At 46.5% G+C, this 21,520-nt stretch overlaps 1 protein-coding gene across 13 annotated transcripts in view; it reads right to left on the reverse strand.

Moving 5' to 3' along the window:
• The window catches only part of SH3PXD2A (SH3 and PX domains 2A), a 246,105-nt gene that overhangs the window by 148,040 nt on the left and 76,545 nt on the right, over positions 1-21,520 (reverse strand). For all 13 annotated transcript variants that reach the window (XM_028481821.2, XM_028481820.2, XM_028481822.2 and 10 more), the window contains one exon: positions 6,894-6,969. In XM_028481821.2, coding sequence (XP_028337622.1) covers positions 6,894-6,969 — 76 coding nt within the window. Of the gene's footprint in view, positions 1-6,893; positions 6,970-21,520 lie in introns of those variants that run through there.

Here is a 21,520-nt window from a genome sequence, read left to right on the forward strand (position 1 = left end):
CAGGCTCCGGACGCGCAGGCTCAGCGGCCATGGCTCACGGGCCCAGCCGCTCCGCGGCATGTGGGATCTTCCCGGACCGGGACACGAACCCGCGTCCCCCGCATCGGCTGGCGGACTCTCAACCACCGCGCCACCAGGGAAGCCCCTTCTTGCTGTTCTTAAACATCCATGCTCAGTCACACTTAGCTTGCTGGCTCCTCAGCCTGGCACCCCGAGTGCTGATCTGCCCACGCCTGGCTCAGTTCAGGTGTCACCTCTGTAAAGCGGCCTTTTTGGACCACCTAATCTCAGATGCCCCAGCCACATGACCTGGATATTTTTCTTTCTGGCACTTAGCACTATTGGAAATTGCTTACTTGTTCATTTGCTTCCTGACTCCCCCACTGGAAGGTGAACTTCCTGAGAAGAGTGGCCCAGTTTACCTTGTTCTCAGCTACATCACCAGTGCCTACAGCTGGGCCTGGCGTGTAGTAGGTGCTCAATTAATACCCGCGGCAGGCGCAAACACATGCAGCTCTTCCATGTAGCGTTCAGAACCGGATGCCAAGAGCAGGCCCTGGGAACCACCCGCCCCAGATTACAGAGTGAGAGAATGATTTGGGGATGGGGGGCGGGGGCAGTAATTACAGCAAGAGAAGACCCAGCACTTCCAGAGGAGGTTACAGGCAAGTTGCTTTTAAAACAGCACATGGTACCTCTCAGGCCTATAATCTTGCTGATCTTTTGAAAACCCTGGCATTACCAGCAGACCCTATTTTTTCTCTTTCATCACGTAGGTTTGCCTTTTCTTGCCATCCCAGGTCATCAGTGGGGCTCAGAAACCTCTCAGGTCCTCTCCCTTGGGGACTGTAGCACCTGCCAGCATCTCTGAGCCACTGATTCCCTTACAGCCTCCCAGGTATTTTGGGGAGGGCTTTCCCAGGCTGACGCCTGGTGGGGACAAGCAGAACTGCCTACAGCCCAGGGAGACGGCCAGCTCTCCCCGACACCATGGACCAGCTCTAGCTAAAGACATCCCTCCCCCACTGCTTCCTTCTGTGCTGGAACAAACACCGGATCTGCTGCACAGGGCTCTAGGGGGCAGAGAGAGGAAGGACCTGGAGACGGTGCTTGCAATTCACCCAGCACCCTCCTGCGCTGGGGCTCCAGACTGCCTCTTCACTAAGGGGCCGGTATGTAAACTGGTGAGCTGGTACCAAAGAACTAAGCATGCTTGCTTTCTAAAAATACACCCCTCTAAGCCTGTGAGGTCACGAGGCTGCCTGCAGGCTGGCAGCACCTCTTTGATTAAGGTGATAGGTTCACTTTTCTTCCTAAGCAATCTAGCTTCTCCACGCCTCACCAACCCAGGAGTATGTATATCTGTGGGTGGGACTGACTGCTATTAGGCTGAAGGGGCTTTCTGGAAGCTCAGAGGCCCAGTACCAGTCAGCACAGAGACACAGATGGCTTGCGAGTGGGAGGAGACCTCGCGCAGCCTTTGCTAAGTGAGTTCACCTCTTTCTGCTCCGCTACCTGGCTTCTGAAGCCCTTTGGTCCCTGGTCGCAGTGGTTTGCTTTTTACATCAGCAGCTACACACTCTTCTTCACTCTGTAATGACCATTTCCTCCCAGGGAGGCTCCTTGGGCTGGCAAAGTCAAGATATACAGGAAATCTACTCCAATCCCAGGATGGGCAACAGGAGATGGATTTTCCACAACAGTCTTCTAAAACAAGGCAGAAAGTTCCATGTAAACAGTAGGCTGCCTTGAGAGGCTGCCGACCCCATCATGCTTGGCCCAGTGTCCTAAAGACTTCACTTCCGTCCACCTCTCCCCAAAGCAGGAGACCCCAAAAAGCACCAGATACACTTGTTGTAAGACAAGTCTCTCTGGCTCTCTTGCATTTCTGCACGTCTTGTCAACAAAGCACTAACCGCCTTTTGTTCTGGATTATCTTTTCAAAGGTGTTTGTATAGCAAACAGCTTTAGAAGACAGAGGCAGGGAGCTTCTTGCTCTGGAGCAAACAGCAGGTTTGCATAGAGCCTTGGGAGACTGGGATAATCTCTCTCCAGAGCAAAAGGGGTAGGTTTGCTTACCGCCCATTATAAAAGATGTGGGCTCCTTAAGATCTGGTTCCTCTCCTATAATGCAACCCATTGCATGTGCAGCCATTGCTCTGGGCCCATGGGGTCATGCCCTATGGGACTCGGAGGCAATACTCATGCTGCTTGCTGTGCCATCGTGAAGTCTTTTGTCTTTGACCCAGGAGTCTCGTGTTTTCAGCTGGCATCCATGAAACTGGAGTAAGCTAACTTAACTGGCTTGCAAATAGGGTGAAATCTCAGATCTTTCCCAGTTGGTGGACTAGCTGTGCTCCTACTGGCATCAACACCACTGCCCAGTCTCTGAGCTCCAGGTCTGCCTTGTTTCCAGCAAACTCAGAAGAAGCCCCCAATTATGAAAATATACATAAACCAAAAAAAGAATTACTTAAAAAAAAAAGAATGCTCTACTTTGCAAAAGGACTTCTCATGTACCTCTTTAAAAAAGAATAGCATTTAGGACACCTAAAAGATGATGTGATTTGTCCCAAAGAGCAAAATTTCACAGAAGTTTTCAGGAATAAGCCTTAATGTAAAACAACGTTCACCCCTGCTTTTCTGTTGGAGGTGGGAATGCCAAGAGGTGGGGCCTGGGAGTGGAACTTCTCAGGGACTGTTGTCAAACTACCGTCTCCTTCCTAAAGACCAGCTGGCATGCTTGCTTACTGGCCCTCTCTACCTCCCTACAATGAAATTCAATTACTTGGGTCTGTAATTGTAGTTAACTGAGTTGTGCCAATATCAGTTTCCTGGGTTGGATAATGTACAGTTGTTACATAAGGTATCACCACCGGGGGAAGCTGGGCAATGAGTACACAGCTCAGTGGCTACATGATGGTGGAAAGTGATTTGACCTGTCTTTAAATTGGGAATAATGCCACCTACCCTGTACTTTGGTAGTGGAATTGGAGGGGAGGAATACAGAGTGCCTAGGAGTTTTGCAACATCCTACGAATCTATAATTATTTCAAAGTAAAATTTAAAAAAATACTGTGACTTAAATCAAATAACCGATCTTTGTAGATTCATAATTAAATAAAGACAGTCAGGACTCTGACTGTCAGATGAGCCAGCGCGTAACCATGTGAGCCTCAGATTCCCTCTCTTCTCTCAGTTCCTCTGCTTTCTCTGTCATTTCCACCAGCTAAACGTCCATGAGCTCCCAACCCGGAGCCTGCAGCCAGGTGAGCCAAAGCAAAGCAGCTGGCCTAATGCTCCAAAGACACCCCCAGAACCCATGCCCGGGCAGCAGAAATGCACATCATGTCCCGTCACCTCCAAAGCTAAAACTGAGGCCCCTCTGGAAACAACAGGCGCTCCCCGCTTCCTCCCCTTCGGTTTCCCTTGCTCAGCAATTCCAGGCCAGGCAAAGGGCTGGCAGAGCTGTTCCTGAGGCTGGCTGCTAACTTCCCCGGGTTGCAGGAGCAAAGGCTGCTGGATTACCTCAGTGCCTTTGAGCTCTCTGAGGTTCTGCCAAAGTCATTGCTGCCAGGGCTTAGCCTGGGGGAACCAGCAGGTGCCTGCAGACAGCCTCTCCAAAGGCAGGGAAGTGGAAACAGAGACTCAAGCTGGTGTTAGGTAATACAGTATACCTGTAGGTGCCCTGTCTGGAGCCCCTTACCATTGATGCTCCCACCCCGCGCTCTGTGGGTGTTGGCTACTAAGGGCTCACAGCTGCCCCTTCTCCAGGGACACGCCCTCAGCCCTCAGGAGCACCTGCCCATATTTCACACTTCTGGGAGAGGGGGCTGCTCACAGATCATACTGCTATGGGGAGTATAAAAGTTGTCCCCTAAGACAGGACAACTCTGTGGTGCCGTCCGCCCTCCAGAGCTCCTCATGGGGTCAGGCTGAGGCCAGACTTAGCTGAGCCCGCATCTCGGCACAGTGTCTTCCCCTTCCCTGTGCTGCTTCCCTCGCTGCCTTAGGATGTTCACTGGAGAGCAGCCCTCAAAAGTCAACTTGCCTAAGAATCCTCGTCTCAGGCTCTGCTTTTCGGAACCCGACCTAAGACAGGCAACATTCATCACTGCCCTTCTCTGAAACCCTCCCCTCCTGGGGGAGACCCTTGGATTCAGGGTTGTAGGATGGCTTGAGAACCCTCATGCCCACTCAGCCATTGCTTGCTTGGTTCTGCTTATATTGAGTTGTTTTTCTTCAATCTTTTTCCTTCTTGTCCAAGCTAAGGACTGAGTAAAGTATGAAAGGGTTTGGTATTTCCTAGTGGGTGAGGGGAAAGCCAGGAACAGGGCCTGGGGGTCCCAGGGTAGGATTCCAAATGGCCAGCAATGTCCATTCTGAAGTCTGGGAGAACAAGTGAGCAAAAGGGAAGCTTTGGAGAGAGAGCCTCACTGAAGGAAGGGGAGAAACACAGAAAAGCAAGGGAAAAGGAAACCTCCTTTAGGATGGGACTGGAGTGGGGGCAGTCCTCTAGACAATATCACCCACTATGCACAGGTCACATCTCTATGGGGGCAGGGTCCTGTGGCTTTTCCCAGGAGTTAGGGATGGCAGGGTGGGGCGGCACTTTCTTTATTAACACCTGCCATTTATTGAGCTTTTACTATGGGACAGGCACTGTGCAAAGCACTTTACATGAACTCTTTTAATCCCCACCACAATACTAGAAGAGGAGACTGAAGTTCAGAGAGGTCTCAATCCTGCCTCATGAAGCAGATATGTTTTCCTCCTTATTTTCCAGATGAGAAAACTGAGGCACAGAGAAGGCAATACAACTGGTAACCAACAGAGTCAGAGTTTCCGGGGTGAAGCCATACAGTCCGACTCTTGTGACTTTGGACTGTGGTAGCAGTAGGACATGAGCCTTGCACTTCACCCCACCCAACCCCACCCATATTTCGAGGTCAGCTCCAGGTCCCCCTCATGCAGGAGGCTTTTGCTGCCTTGGGCTCACAATGAGCTCCTTCGCCATCAAAATTGGAATTTCACAGTGGTAGAGAGGGTCACATCTTGCCTTAAGAGCTTCTCTGATTAGGGAGTAGGTCTTGTCTCTCTCACTAGCCCGAGGGTTCCTTTAGATGAAGGAAACAAATTCAGATCTCCCTGGACTCTCCAGGCCACCACAGTCCCTGGCCCTGGGCACTTATTCCTGGGCCTGGCACAGGCTGAGCCCCTCATAAACACCCGCTGAGTGAATGATAGTGAGGCAGTCTCTCCCTGGAGTGCTGGCCACGAATCGGGGGAAAGCTGGGCTTTTTTTAGAGCAACAGGCAGGCTTCACACCCCGAGGCCAAGTCTACCCGGCACCAGGGCCGGGCACTGACATCCTTGGCTCTCGGACACTTGTGTCCACAGCCTCCTAGCTGGGCTCCCGGGTCCTTGGTGGAGGACCATCTGGACTGTATTGGAGCAACATCTGAGGTCATTACAAACCTGGGTGTTGGTCGTTCCAAATTCCCTTGAGACTCAGCAGAAAGCCAGGCAGGGGTGCAAAAGTCCCCTACGTTAACTCCTAGGCCAGGAACAGAGAGGCAGTCCTCTGCCTCCATGGAAGGGGTCCGGGGCCGAGATTCCCTACACCCTCACTGACTCATTCTGGTCTTATCTGAACTGGAGGATTTAGAAGTTCTTTGTAGCTAAATGGATTCTCTCCAACTTCAGCATAAGACTCGGAGGGCAGGCGGCAATGCCTTCTCTTGTCTTTCACTGTTTTTGAGGATGGGGGTGCACGAGGAGTACGTTTCAGAGAAGAACCACTCTCTGGGGGGGCTGCCCGTAGGTAGGTTTGCAAGTCAACAAGCAGGTACTAACCATGCGTTGGTTGCATGCCGGGGATGAATGAGATGCGGACCTGCTTCTTGCGATGGTCTCACTGATAGCTGACTTCCGGGGAGGTCCAGGCCCAGGAGGAATGGAGAGTGAAGACCACTGTGACGGAGTGTCCCCTGGGAACCAGCCCAACTCACTAGCCTGGGGAAAGGTAGGGGATGCGGAGACCCAGGAAGCAGCACCACCCACACGGGTCAGGGCAAAGAGCCCGCTTTGGAGCAGGAGACCAAGTTCACACCTCGGCTCTGCCACTTTTATGGGCAGTTACTTAACACCTCTGAACCTCAACATCTTTGTCCCTCAAGCAGAAATCATAATGCATGCCTCAGTGTGGAGATTTGTATACGATCACAAATTAAAAAGCACTTTGTAAGCTATAAATTCCAACACCGATTGAAGACGTCACAGTAATAGCAGGTTATGACACACCGGAGAAGATTCCCTCTAGATTACACAACATAATCAATTGCCTTAAACATGTTCCAAAATGGTGTGATGGTTAATGGCCTTCATGACCAGACAGACACGGGTTCAAATCCTAACTCTGCCAACTCACAGGCCGTGTTACCTAAGCTGTCAGAGCCTCAGCTGGATAATGGTGCCAGGAGGACTCGAGCAGGTTGAGAGGGGACGTGTGCTTGATTTAAGGTTACCTGTGATTACAACGGTAGCCAGTGGAAAGAGTTCAGCCTGCAGTTTTTCATCCTTTCCTAGGAGAACTTGATCTCTCCATGCTTTTTGTAAAAAGGAAACCAAAGTCCCAGAGCCTGAGCAACTCCTCCTAAGTTACACGGCCCCAGGGTGAGCAGGGGTGGCCCTGGAGTGGTGGGAGAGGCCCCTATGAAGACAACGGCCTTCAAAATCAGGGGCTTCCGATCCCCTGGGAGTTGTTAACGTGCAGAGTGCTAGGCCCACCCGGCCCAGAATTTCTGGTGTAGTAGTCAGCCTTTTCTCGGCCTACAGAATGTCCCTCTTCAGGGCGCCCCCCCATCCCATTAGTGAGGCCGTGAAAAGCTTACCTGGGAGGAAGGGGATGATTCTTTGCTTGGGGTCCTTCTGGCCACCTTCGATGGGAAACTTATCCAAAAGCTGCATCTGAGGAGCCAGACAGAAGAACAGGGTTCAGAAGACTGGAACGGCCCTCAGTGTCCCTTCCCCACTCCGCTCCCCTGCTCCAGGGCCCCACTGTCCTCACACGGATGAGCGGTGCCTCAAATCCCTCATTTCACAGACAATGAACAAACCTCGCGGGGCATGAGTGGGAGAGTGCCAGAGCTCTCTACGCATCAAAGGGGGAGTCTGAACAACCTCAAGGAGGCCTGAGGGTGTACCAGGAGGTGTCCAGAGATGACCTGGAGGGAGGCCAGGGTAGGGACCAGCAAGATTTCAGGCCAGGCTGCAGGTGGGGTTTCCAGAGACTTCTCCGGACCCAGTTGTTTTCATACGTCATATGCTGGGTGAGCCCTTCCGTCACCCGCCATCCTAATCCCCACCCCCGGGCCAGGATGGGGAAGGCCCCACCTGATGCTTCAGACAGACCACCCACCTTCCAGAACTGCTCTGCGGAAACAGACCCAGATGTTATTTTAATTGCAAAACCAAATCCAGCCCATCGCTCCCACTGCTGGAAGACCCCCTCCTCCGTTTCCTACCTTCCCACCCTGAGATTGCTGCTGTTTTTCCAGGGACAGACCCATTGGAAGAGTTTCCAGGGTTCTGGAAGAACAGCTGTTTTTTCTTCTGCTATTCTGGGCTGAAATTCTGTATAAACTGGAAAAACACACAGGAGACAGGATAGACGAAGCCACAGCCCCTGTGCGTGTGTGTGGTTAGCCTCCCTTCCAAGGAGTGGGCGGGCAGGAGGTGGAGCGGATGGAGAGTGGGATCTAGCCCCGCCGACCCAGCTGTGTGACCCTGGGCCGGGCTGCCAGCTTTCTCTCTGATGGGCTTCAGGCGCCTCATCAGTAAAATGAGGAAGATCCGTCACATGACATCTGCAGTCCATTCCTTCTTCTGAATATTAATTAATACTTATTGAGCGTCTACTTAGAGCACTAAGAAAATAGCAGTAAAGAGAAGAGACGAAGTCCCTGCCCTCAGGGAGTTTACATTCTAGTTGGGGGGAGACACACAGTAAACAAATATGTATTGTGTTGGGGGGATACATGCTATGAAGAAAAATGAAGTAGGATAAGGTGGTGGGGCAGAACAGAAAAGAACAGTTATTTTATATAGAGTGGTGTGGAAGGCCTCACAAACCAATGGCAATTCGGCAGAGACCGGCAGGAGGTGAGGAAGCGAGCCACAGTGGAGCGGGAGAATGTTCCAGGCAGGGGAAGGGCCAGTGGAATGGAGGCTGGAGTCAAGTGAGCAGGGGCCAAGGTGTAGGCAATGAGATCCAGGTGGGGCCCGGATCATGGACAGGATGGCTCGAGCTACAGGGAAGTGACTGGCCCACAGCGAGGAAGCAGGGAGACCAGTTAGGAGCCTATTTATTGGCTTGGACCAAAGTGCTGCCTTGGAGGTGGTGAAATGTGGTCCTATGCTAGATTTGACACGTGTAGTGTATGTACGTGTGCACACGTGTGCATATTCCCATCTACCCACCCACTCACCCAGCTCTACAGCATGATTTTAGGATCCTCTCTTGCACAATCGAGATCCAACATACACAAGCTATTTACAGCCCACACGTGAAGGGCGGGTCATTGTCAGATTCCATTCAAAACAAGACAGTGACTGCACTGTTATTAACTTTCACTTCCCTGAACACAGTCTAAGATTTAACAAAAGCTGGCTCATGAGTTTTCAAACCCCAATGTTATAAGTCCACCTCTCCAACCTTTAATAATTGCCTGCTATGTTTAAATATGGACAATGGGCCATAACACTATAAACCTGTACTTAGGATTTTTTTTTAATCAATAGATTTTCAAATAAATTCTACATGGAGTAGAACTCTTATTTTCTCCTCTCCCCATTTTCCTCACCCATATTCTATTTTGTAAATTTTATTTCTATATTACATAAGTAATTCATGTTCATTGAGGGGAAAAACTAGAAATTACAGAAGGAGTAGGTGGTCAAAAGGAGAGCAAGAATCACTCATAATCCTTCCCCCTGAAAAAGAAGCATTCATATTTGGGATATATATCCTTTCCAGATGTTCTTACATGCATGTAGATAAAATAAGCTCATCAAGTACTCTCATTACAGTGTGTAATGACATTGCCCCACGTCAGTGACTACTTCCATACCGGCATTGTTGGTTTGTTGTTTTTTTTTAATGAGAGTTTTGCTCATTTATTCAAACAATAGGCATTAGGGCACGCTGTGGTAGAGGATGCAAAAATGGATCACATTGTTCTTGTCCTGGAAGATTTGTCAATCCAGGAACAGAGATGAGGTATCCAAACAAAGACAATACAAGGTAGAAAGTGATAGGTGCCACAAGAGGGGTCTGTTCATTAATTCATTATCCATTCATTCAAGGAACATTTGCTTCCTGTCCCACATCTTATCCCAAAGGGAATGAAAGATGAATTAGGCAGAGCCATTGCCCCTGGGGTAGTCACAAACTGAGGCAGGAGGCAGAGTCATGAACAAGTAATACTAATGACCTATGACAGATGCCAAACTAGCAGGGCATTCTAGGCAAGGTGAATGTCCAATTCTGCCTGAGAATATCTGGGCAGACTTCACAGAGGAGGTGACACTTGAAGTCGATTTTAAGGAATGGATATGAATTCACCAGGAGACTGGATGAAGAAAGCATATGAAGCTCAAGAACAGCTTATATAAAATCACAAATATGTGAGACGTTCTCCTGCTTAGGAAACATAAGAGCTTCAGTGTGGAGAGTTGGGGGGACTTGTGGAAGACCAAGCTACAAAGGTGGGTTGGGATGAATTGTGGGGAGCCTTGTATGTCATCCCCCAAAGATTTAGTTCCTTCTGTGGTCAATGAACAGCCACTGATCCATATCAGCATTCTCAATTGTGAGGCAGAATGTTTCAAGGTTTGAATGGGTCATCGTTGATTTACCTACTCTCTACTGTTGGATATTCGCTACTACAAGTAATATCAGAGTAAACACCCTTTCCATGTACCTGTGAACCTTTCTTAACATTTTTTTCTATTTTTTGTTTCATTTCATTGAAACCTATGCAAATTTATAGGTGCGTTAAATCTTTTCTGGAAGAAGGTTGAAGATAAATACATGGATATAACTAATACGTTGAAGGCCAGGTCTGAGGCCTTGGAGCAGCAGCTTCATAGGATTTCTGAGGAAGAACACAGAGACCATGAGGAGAAAGGCAGGCCCAGCTCATGCCCCATGTAGAGTGATTTGCCCTCATCAGATCCCTTTTCTCCTGAAAGAAAGTGGCTTGCTGTGCCCGGCAAGCTGAGGGACTTACCCAAATTGCCCCATCTCTTTGGGGCTGGCAGGAGTTAGGCTACAGAAACTTTAAGTTTCTGGGGCTTCCTTGGTGGTCCAGTGGTAAATAATCCGCCTTCCAATGCAGGGGACGTGGGTTTGATCCCTGGTCGGGGAACTAAGATCCCACATGCTGCGAGGCAAATAAGCCCACGCGCCACAACTACTGAACTCGCCTGCCTCAACGAGAGAGCCCGCGTGCTGCAAACTACAGAGCCCACGAGCCATGGAGCTCATGCGCCACAGCTAGAGAGAGAAGAACTCGTCCGCCACAACTAAAGAGAAGCCCTCGTGCCACAATGAAGAGCCCGTGTGCTGCAATGACAGATCCCGTATGCCTCAACGAAGACCCCACGTGCCGCAACTAAGACCCGACTCAGCCAAAAAATATATATATAATATATATATAAATAAATGGTAAGTCTTTTAAAAAAAGTTATATAAAAAAAAGAAACTTTAAGTTTCTTATCAGCTCTGACATACATTTGTTCTCTGACTCCTGAATTCCTTTTCAGACATAAAATTCTGAGATTCTAACAGTGCATAGGGATGGTGGTGCCCAGAGAAGTGGACAGGGGCACGAAAGATTCATGCATTCCTTCCTTTCCTCCCAAAACATTTGCTATGTGCCTTCTAGATACCAGCCCTCTGTTAGGGGCTAGAAATAATTTAAACTGCTGGTCTATGGACCACAGTAGCAAAGCCCTAGAGCTGTCTCTTATGGCAGTCACTACCCACATGTGGCTATTAAGCACTTGAAATGTGGCCTGTCCAAACAGAGATGTGCTGTAAGTTTAAAATATGCACCAGGTGTTGAAGACTTAATACAAACCAAAAAAAGTGAAATATCTCATTAACAATGTTTGTATTGATTGCATGTTGGAATGATAATATTTTGGATATATCAGGTTAAGTAAAAATACTTTAAAAATAATTTCACCTGTTTTATGTTTTTATGTAGCTACTAGAAGAATTTAAATTAGATATATGGTTCATATTATATTTCTATTGGACAGGCTGCTCTAGAGCAAGATGGTTCTCAAAATGTAGTTTTAAGTCTGCCCATACCTGACACCTTGGGGGAGGGGAGGTGTTTGTTAAAAATGCAGTTTCCTGGGCCCTACCCAGAAGTCTGTGAAGCTTTGTTTTGGTGCTAGAGACTGACAAGCAAGTTTTGGAGTGGCAGCGAATGGTGAGGCTATAGGAAAAGGATTCTGTGGGACCTGAAGGGAGCGGTCAGGGAAGACTTCCTGTAGGAGGTGAAGCTAGCTCTGTCTTGGAGAGTGATGGTCACGTTCCCTGTACCTTCCCTGCCAAGAGCAGTCTGAACCCTCTCCGTGGGTTCACGTGCCTCCTGGAAGGCAAGGGTCATCTGATAGCCCTGCGGATTTGAGTTTTTCTTCAAAAGGCCTTTTGAGGATGCTTTGCAGCTGGGCTCTCTCCCACCTCCTCCTTCTGTAACAGATATTCCTCTTCCCCCACCTCTGCCTTAGTCTGGGACCCCTGAGGCCACGACAAGCCTATCTGCTAAAAGTACTGGGTCAACGGGCTCTCTCCAGAGCCCTGAGCCTTCGGGTGCTGATCTCAGCACACCTGTCACCTGATCCCCCCACTAGATAACAGGGAGGCATCTGTCCTCCCTGTTATCTCCAGGGCCCACTGGCCACAGGAAGATGATGCACTGCTAACCAGATGTTGGTGACACTTTCTCTGCCCACAGGTGACATTTCAAAAAAAGCCAATCCCCTGGCTCAGACTCCAGAGCAAACCAAATACAGGCGGCCAGCTGAGTTTACTCAGTTGGGGGGCTCGCAAATCTGCCCCATTCAGCGAAGTGGCCCGTGCGCAGTATGGCAGAGTGGTAGGCGGTGGGATAAACATATGCGGCCACGTGTGACACACAGTCCAAATGTCACCCCACCTGGGGGGCCAGGCAGGCCGCAAAGTGGGTTCTGTAACCTGGTGGGCGCCTAATTTGCAGGACTGGGTCTGATAGAGAAAAGTCACATGAAAGGCTGAGGGAAGCTGTCTGATGAAGAGGCTGCCCAGACCTTCCCTGAGGAGGAAGCCTGGGTGTGTGGGCAGTGAGGAAGGAAGCTCCGCCCCGCAGAGAATTCTGCTGCAGCCACATTTTCGGGCAGGAAGTGGATTCTCCTGTCACTCCAGCAAGGGCCTGAGTCAGGCTGGAGGAAAAGCAGGGCCCGTTGCCAGGGTCCTTCTTAGAGTGAGAGGCATTTGGCTAAGGGAGCCCTCGGCAAGCACGTCAGAACTCTGCAGCGTGTGGAGGACGCCAGGCTGTTTATCTAAGGGGTGGATAGTGCGAGAGATACAGGACAGCTCGCCTTCAAGAGCTGGCCCCAGCCAGAGAAAGCTGATTCGGCAGCGCTTCGTGGGCAGGGCTGAGCAGCAATAAACACTGGGGAGAGAGAAGGGTGGACCCCGGGCCCAGCTGGGGCACATCTGTAACCCAAGAGGCCGACTCCTCGCCCTTCTGAGAGGGTGGAGTTCCCAGCAACTCCAGTTTTGGGGCCCCAATGCTTGTGACCATTTCCAGCTCAGGAACAAAGGGAACGTTAGTTACTACAAGAGGCTGGTGGGTTCCCTGATCTAGAGATTCCCCTTACAAAGAGGCAAGGTCACTCCATCTCCCTGAGAACTCTGAGAGATCACGGGAAACCTCAGAATTGTTTTGTCCATCCTACTGACTTAGGGCTCACCAGGCCCTGTGTTAGATGAGGGGACACAGCAGGGAGAATCATGGAAACAGAGAGGGACAATAACGATACGTGCGACTTTTCTTAAAGTTCTCATCCTTTGTGGTCGTACTTCCCCATTCCCTTTCTTCTTTGATGGCCTTATCAGGCGACATCTACTCTGGGAAGCCTTTGACTGTCCCAGCCTAAGGTCACACCACCTCTCTTTGAATTCCAACAGCACTCCTGGTTGGTATCCCTATTTCAGTATTTCACATAGTCTTTTGAAAATTTTTTGTACATGTTCATCTCACTGCCCACAAGAGGAGGCATCCTTCCCTTTGAATGGTCTTGGTGCCCTTGCAGAAAACCAGTTCAGGATAAATGTACGGGTTTATTCCTGGACTCTCAATTCTATTCCTTTGATCGATATGTCTATCCTAGGTCTGTAGGATGCCATCTTGATTACTGTAGCTTTGTATAAGTTGTTTTCTTTTCTTTGATAGACTTTTTTATTTATTTATTTATTTATTTATTTATGGCTGTGTTGGGTCTTCGTTTCTGTGCGAGGGCTCTCTCCAGCTGTGGCAAGCTGGGGTCACTCTTCATTGCGGTGCGCGGGCCTCTCACTATCGCGGCCTCTCTTGTTGCGGAGCACAGGCTCCAGACGCGCAGGCTCAGTAATGGTGGCTCACGGGCCCAGTTGCTCCGCGGCATGTGGGATCTTCCCAGACCAGGGCTTGAACCCGTGTCCCCTGCATTGGCAGGCAGATTCTCAACCACTGCGCCACCAGGGAAGCCCTTTGATAGACTTTTTAAAGAGAAGTTTTAGGTTCACAGCAAAATTGAGCAGAGAGTACAGAGAGTTCTCATATACTCCCTGACCCCACACATTCCTGGTCTCCCCCCATCAAAATCCCAAACCAGAGCAGCACATTTACTGCAACTGATGAAGCTACACTGACAGATAACTATCACCCAAAGTCCATAGTTTACATTAAGGTTCATGTTTGGGGGCTTCCCTGGTGGCGCAGTGGTTGCGCGTCCGCCTGCCGATGCAGGGGAACCGGGTTCGCGCCCCGGTCTGGGAGGATCCCACATGCCGCAGAGCGGCTGGGCCCGTGGGCCATGGCCGCTGAGCCTGCGCGTCCGGAGCCTGTGCTCCGCAACGGGAGAGGCCGCAACAGAGGGAGGCCCGCATACCACAAAAAAAAAAAAAAAAAAAAAAAAAAGGTTCATGTTTGGTATTGTACATTCTAGGGGTTTGGCCAAATGTATCACATGTGTCCACCATGAGAGTATCACACAAAATAGTTTCAGTGCCTTAAAAAAACCTCTGTGTTCCACCTATTCGTCCTCTTCCCACTAACCTGAGCAACCACTGATACTTTACTGTCTCCATAGTTTTGCCTTTACTAGAATATCATATAGTTGGAATCATACAGTATGTGGCCTTTTCAAAATAGATTCTTTAATTTTTAAAATGCACAATATGCATTTAAGGTTCTTCCATGTCTTTTCATGGCTTGATAGCTCACTTCTTTTTAGCACTGAATAATATTCCATTATGTAGATGTGCTACAGCTTATTTATCTATTCACCTACTGAAGGACATCTTGGTTGCATCCAAGTCTTGGCAATTATGAATAATGCTGTTGTAAACATCCATGTGCAGGTTTTCGTGTGGACAGTTTTCAACTCATTTGGTTAAACACCAAGGAGGACGATTGCTGAATTGTATGGTTAGAGTATGTTTAGTTTTGTAAAAAACTGCCAAACTGTCTTCCAAAGGGTCTGTACCAGGGCTTCCCTGGTGGCGCAGTGGTTAAGAATCCGCCTGCCAATGCAGGGGACACGTGTTCGAGCCCTGGTCCAGGAAGATCCCACATGCCGCAGAGCAACTAAGCCCGTGCGCCGCAACTACTGAGCCTGCGCTCTAGAGCCTGCGAGCCACAAATACTGAGCCCACGTGCCACAGCTACTGAAGCCTGTGCCCCTAGAGCCCATGCTCTGCAACAAGAGAAGCCACTGCAATAAGTCAGTGCACCACAACGAAGAGTAGCCCCCACTCACCACAACTAGAGAAAAGCCCATGCGCAGCAATGACGACCTGATGCAGCCAAAAATAAATAAATAAATAAATAAATTAATTAATTAAAGTACAGCTAAGAACATAGTCATGATCTGTGTGAGAGGATTCACCATCATGTACCCTAGTCCCTAATGAAGTTATTATTATTTTTTGCGGTACGCGGGCCTCTCACTGCTGCAGACTCTCCTGTTGCAGAGCACAGGCTGCAGATGCGCAAGCCCAGCGGCCATGACTCACGGGCCCAGCCGCTCCGCAGCATGTGGGATCCTCCCGGACTGGGGCATGAACCCGCGTCCCCTGCATCGGCAGGCGGACTCGCGGACTCTCAACCACTGCGCCACCAGGGACGCCCCTAATGAAGTTATTTTTTATGTTCCATGGGCCTCTCAACCTTGCGCATGTACCGGGCCCTTGTGTTAGTTGCCCACCTCGGTCAGGGGTCATCATACCTTTGGGGCCTAGTGATTCATTCTCAGAATGGTGGCACAACTCTGAACTTTCCCATGAAGATATAAAAATAATAGATTTGGGAGTGACTGGACAGCACCTCTAAAACACTTATTAGCAGATCTTTTTTGGGGGAGGGGTTCAGCAGAATTCTCTGTTCAAATGAAATTTAATATCAAACTTCCATTTATAATATTTGGGGGTGTATATATCCTATCATTCCAGAACAACTTGTTGAAAAGACTATTCTTTTCCCATTGAATTACATTAACTCCTTTGTCAAGAATAAATTAACTATATATGTGTGGATTTACTATTTCTGGACCCTCTGTGCTGTTCCACTGATAGATAGATATATCCTGACACAAACACCATCCTTTCTTGATTACTGTACGTTTTTAGTTACGTCTTAAAATCAAAATTTTTCTTCTTTTTCAAAACTGTTTTGGTCATTCTAGATCCCTTGCACTTTCAGACCCGGTTTAGAATGAAGTGGTTAATTTCTACATTAAAAGCCTCCTGGGATTTTTTTTAAAATTGCGATTGCATTGACTCGATAGATCAATTTAGGGAGAGAAGTGACCTTAGCAATACTGAGACCTTCAATCCATGAACATGGTAAATCTTTCTGTTTAGTTAGACCTTCTTTTAATTCACTCAGCTATGCATTATAGTTTTCAGTGTAGAGGTCTTACACATCTTTCATTGAATTCATTCGTGTTTTATGTGTTTTGAAGCTATTATTAATGGTGTTTTAAATCTTCATTTTCCAATTTTTTGCTGCTAGTATACAGAAATACAATTGGTTTTTGTATGTTGAATTTGTATCCTGCAACTTTGTTAAAATTACTTATTAATTCTAGTAGGTATTTTTGTCTTTTGCAGATTTCTTAGTATTTTCTACATTGACAATAATGTCAGAAAAAAAAAGGTCATTATACATCTTCTTTTTTCCAATAAGTATACCTTTTCTTTCCTTATTTCACCAGCTAGAATGTCCAATACAATGTTGAAGAAAAGAGGTAAGAGAGAACATTATTGCTTTATTCCAATCTTAAGAGCAAAGTATTCAGACTTTCATTATGAACTATGATGATAGTGGTAGGTTTTATGCAGATGCTCAAGATGAGAAAGTTTCCTTTGATTTCCAGTTTACTGAGGATTTTTTAAAAATTATTATTATAAACAGTGCTGAATTTTGTCAAATGCTTTTACTGAATCTATTGATTCATTGTTTTTCTCCTATATTCTGTTAATGTGGTGAAATACACTGATTAGTTGTGAAATGTTGAACCAAGTTGAATTTTTGAGATAAATCCTACATGGTTCTGGTGTATTATCCTTTTTATATACTGCTAGACTTGATTTGCTAATATTTTTATTAAAAATTTTGCATCCATCTTCATGGTATTCTGATATTTTCCTTTCTTATAATATCCTCATCAGGTTTTGATATCAGAATTATGCTGATTTCATGCAGTGAGTTGGAAACTATTCCTTCCTCCTGTTTGTAAGAATGGTATTATTTCATCCTTGAATGTTGGATAGAATTCACCAGTGAAACTATGTGGGTTTGGAGCTTTCCTTGCAGGAGGGTATTTGATTATGAATTCAACTTCTTTAATAGGTGTAAAGGCACTTAACATTTTTCTTTTTCTCCTTGAGTAAGCTTTGGAAAGTTGAGTTTTTCAAACAATTTGTCCATGTTGTCTTATTGAATTTATTGACAGAAAATTGTTACTAACACACCCTTATTATTATTTTACCTGAAGTAATTATCTTCTCTTTCTCCTGATATGGGTAATTTGTGTTTTCTCTCTTTCTCTCTTTGGTTATTCTTAGTAGGAGTTTATCAATTTTATCAATCTTTTCAAACAGCCAACGTTTGGTTCTGTCAGTTTTCTTTACTGTTTTCTGCTTTTTACGTTATTGTTTCTGTTCTCATAATTTCCTTCCTTCTACTTAATTTAGGCTTAGGGGATTTTTCCTTAAAGTGAAAATTTAGATTATTGATTTTAAACTTTCTTTTAAAATTTAGGCATGTAATGATATACTTTTCTCTCTAAACAGTGCTTTAGCAGTGACCTGCAAATTTTCATATGCTGCATTTTCACTATGTTCAACGCTCAAAAAATTTTTTAAAAATTCCATTTGTGATTTCTTCTATGGACTCACAGACCCCCAAAATTCAACTCCAAAGACAAGAAACATAAAGAAATCTATACCAAGGCACATCATAAGCAGGTTACTCAAAATCAGTAAGAAAGAAAAAAAGCTTAAAAGCAGCCATAGGAAAAAGACGTTTTTACATTCAGAGGAACAAAGACAATGATGACAGCAGATTTCCTGTTGGAAAAAAATGCAAACAAGAAGACAGGGGAAAGGCTTATGATGCCTGTGGGGCCCTGAAGATCCTCTACCTTGACCCCAACCACAATTCTGCTTCACATTAGTGAACCTCAGTTATGAATCAAGTCCAGCCAGGTCCTCCACATCCACATTATATAGATCTCTTCATCTATCAGTTGGTGATCAAATAATTTATCATCCAAATTGGGAAACTACTGAGAGTGAAAGGGAGTGCTGGTAAGAATTCCATCAGGATAAAAGGTACAAAACAGGACTTCCAGGACTGTACTGGTTAATGGGGTCATGTGGTTACCCTAACTATGAGTTCCCAGCACCTAGCACAGGTCCTGGTATAAAACAGTGCTCAATAAATGTTTGATGGTGAAAATAACATTTGCTGAGAACTTAGTTTGTGTTAGGCACTGGCTTATCTCAATTAATTCTCATATCAACTCTTTGAAGTAGGTACTATTAATACCCTATTTTCCAGAGAAAGAAACCAACACACAGAGAGATTAAATAACTTGCCCACACAATCAAGGTGTGGAACTGGGATTCGAACCCAGGTAATTTGGCTCCAGACCCTGGTCTCTTGATTACCACAGTCTGAATGAATAAAATGAATGAAAGAAACTATACCATTAGGGTTACATTTCTATTAACTTTCATTCAAGGTGTAAGAATGGTGCATCACTAGACAAACTATTAATGTAATTTAGCACATTATCAAATAAAGGATAAAAACTATATGATCATTCTCACATAGGCAGATGAAGTATTTGATAAAACTCAACACCTATTTATGATTTTTAAAAAATTTAGCAAACAAGAAATAGGAGTAAACTTTCTTAATCTGAAAATGTTTAGCCATAGCAAACCTCAGTGAAGAAACACTGGAACAAAACACAGACGCTGCCCACTGTCACTACTTCCATCCATTATTGTATTAATGATCCTTCCCAAGGGACTAACACAAGAGAAAGAAATGAAAAGCATAAAGACAGAAGGAAAAAAAAAGTCAGTATTCACAACCAATAGCAAGTTATGTACAGAATCAAAGAGAACCCTCAATTGTGGAGAAAAGGGAACCCTCCTACACTGTTGGTGGAAATGTAAATTGGTGCAGACACTATGGAAAACAGTATGGAGGTTCCTTAAAAAAAAAAGAAAAAAATAGAGTTACCATAAGATCCAGCAATTCCATTCTGGGTATATAGCCGGAAAAGACAAAAACTCTAATTAAAAAGGATACATGCACCCCAATGTTCATTGCAGCACTGTTTACAATAGCCAAGACATGGAAGCAACCTAAATGTCCATCAACAGATGAATGGATAAAGAAGGTGTGGTATATATATATATATGTGCCATGAAATATTACTCAGCCATAAAGAAGAATGAAATAATGCCATCTGCAGTAACATGGATGGACCTAGAGATTATCATACTAACTAAAGTAAGTCAGAGAAAGACAAATATCATATGATACCACTTACATGTGGAATCTAAAATATGATACAAATGAACTTATTTACAAAACAGAAACAGACTCACAGACATAGAAAACAAACTTATGGTTACCAAAGGGGAAAGTGGGGGCGGGGGAGGGATAAATTAGGAGTTTGGGATTAGCAGATGCACACTACTATATATAAAATAGATAAACAACAAGGACCTATTATATAGCACAGGGAACTATCTTCAATATCTTGTAATAACCTATAATGGAAAAGAATCTGAAAAAGGATATATATAGATCGATAGACACATACATACATATCTCTATATATCTATATAACTGAATCACTTTGCTACACACTTGAAACTAACACAACATTGTAAATCAACTAGACTTCAATTCAAAATTTTTTCAAAAAAAGGGAACCCTCAAGAGATGCACACCTTTGGCCCTTGAAGCGTTCTGACACCTTTATTAAAAAGGAATTAACCCCTAGAAGGTATAAGACACTAGGCTTTAAAGGAGAAAATAAGATGAAAAAGTTGTGGACAAGGGTGGTGGTGATGGTTGCACATCAGTGTGAATGTACTTGATGCCAATGAACTGTACAGTTAAAAAAAGTTAAAATAGTAAATTTTATGTTATGTGCATTTTACCACAATACAAAATGGTAAGTTTGATGTTATGCATTTTTTAGCACAATAAAAAAAGACAGAATAAGATACTAGGGCTCTACAGTATGGAGAACCCACAGAGCAGGGACATGGATTAGAGAGGAGTCACTACAATTCTCTCCTTGTCACCCCAGAAACAGCCATTCAAAGAGCACTGAGCAGAGCACTCGAGTTTGGAGCCTGCACTGGCTGACCAGTGACCCTTTGCAAGGGTCACTGGCTGACCAGTGACCCTTTGCAAGGCACTTATTCTCGTCTGCGCAATGGGGGACAATGATGCAACTCACAGGGAAGATAGGAGGACCCAGAGAAGATGCTGCGGTGGATGTGTTCTGTACACAGAACAGGGCAGCGCAGCCATGAGGTAGCACAGCAGCTGCTCAGAGAGTTCCCAGGATGTGGCGAGGTTGAGGGTGGGTGGACAGGAGGGATACAGGCTCTCTTGCCAAAACCACTAGAAGCTTCAGGGAACAGACTCGACACCCCAAGTGTCCCTGAAGCAGCAGCTGAGGAGAGAGACAGAGGGTAGAGAGGACCCGTCCATCCTGGCAAGGCGCTTCCTGCCTTGGATGCATTTGGTGGCTGGGGCATGGGCGCACGCCATACTGAAGCTGACTCACGGTGCTGGTATATATTCTAGCTTTGTGAGGGAGCCCATCCCGGGTTCCTAAGTCCTTAGCAAGCCAAAGCAGTCTTGCTTGACCATTTTCTGGAAAACATGCAAGCTTTCACTACTTCCAATCCCTTCCCAGTCAAGCCATTACTATGATGTTCCACGCACTGAATGAGTGGGATTCAGGGAGAGTGTAAGTCATGGTCCATGACGTGACTGGGAGCTGGGAGAGCCAATGGGCACAAGGGGTTTACCTAGTAGCATTAGATTGAGTGTCAGTCTGCTGAGAGGCATAAAAAGCATGTGATGGGGGTTCAGGAAAGGACAAGGTTGGTGTGGCTGGCATAAGCAAAGCAGACTTCTCAGAGGAGGTGACGTTACATGTGGGCCTTGAGTAAAGGAGAGCCGGAGAAAGGGGAAGAGGGCATTCCAGAGGGTGGAACGGTGAATACAAAGGCTCGGCAGCAGGAGTGTTAGGCCTGCTAGATGAAACAGATTGGACTGAACTGGCTTGTTTATGAATTCCATGAAACGCTGCCACGTGTTGGAGAAAGTGGTGGGATCCAGGGTGGAGGCCCCTGATCATTTATTCCAGTGATTTGGGGATGACCACACAGTTGGCACCAGAGCAGGAGAAGGGCAGAGGCCTGATGTGCTGCTCCACAGGGGGAGTTAGGGCACCCTAAAGCATCACTGGAAATGTGACGACATGGAGAAGAGTCAATTCCAGAGCTCATCTCAAGGATGGCACTGCGTGTGGATGGAGTCTCTGGGGTGGGGGATGGCAGGTGAGATGCCCCAGATGCCTGCTCGAGTAATAACCCTTACTCTCTAAACTGCTGTCTAAGACCCTTACTCTCTAAACTGCTGTCTAAGTGCTG

Source organism: Physeter macrocephalus, chromosome 20 (genome assembly GCF_002837175.3).
Source record: "Physeter macrocephalus isolate SW-GA chromosome 20, ASM283717v5, whole genome shotgun sequence".
NCBI lineage: Eukaryota > Metazoa > Chordata > Mammalia > Artiodactyla > Physeteridae > Physeter > Physeter macrocephalus.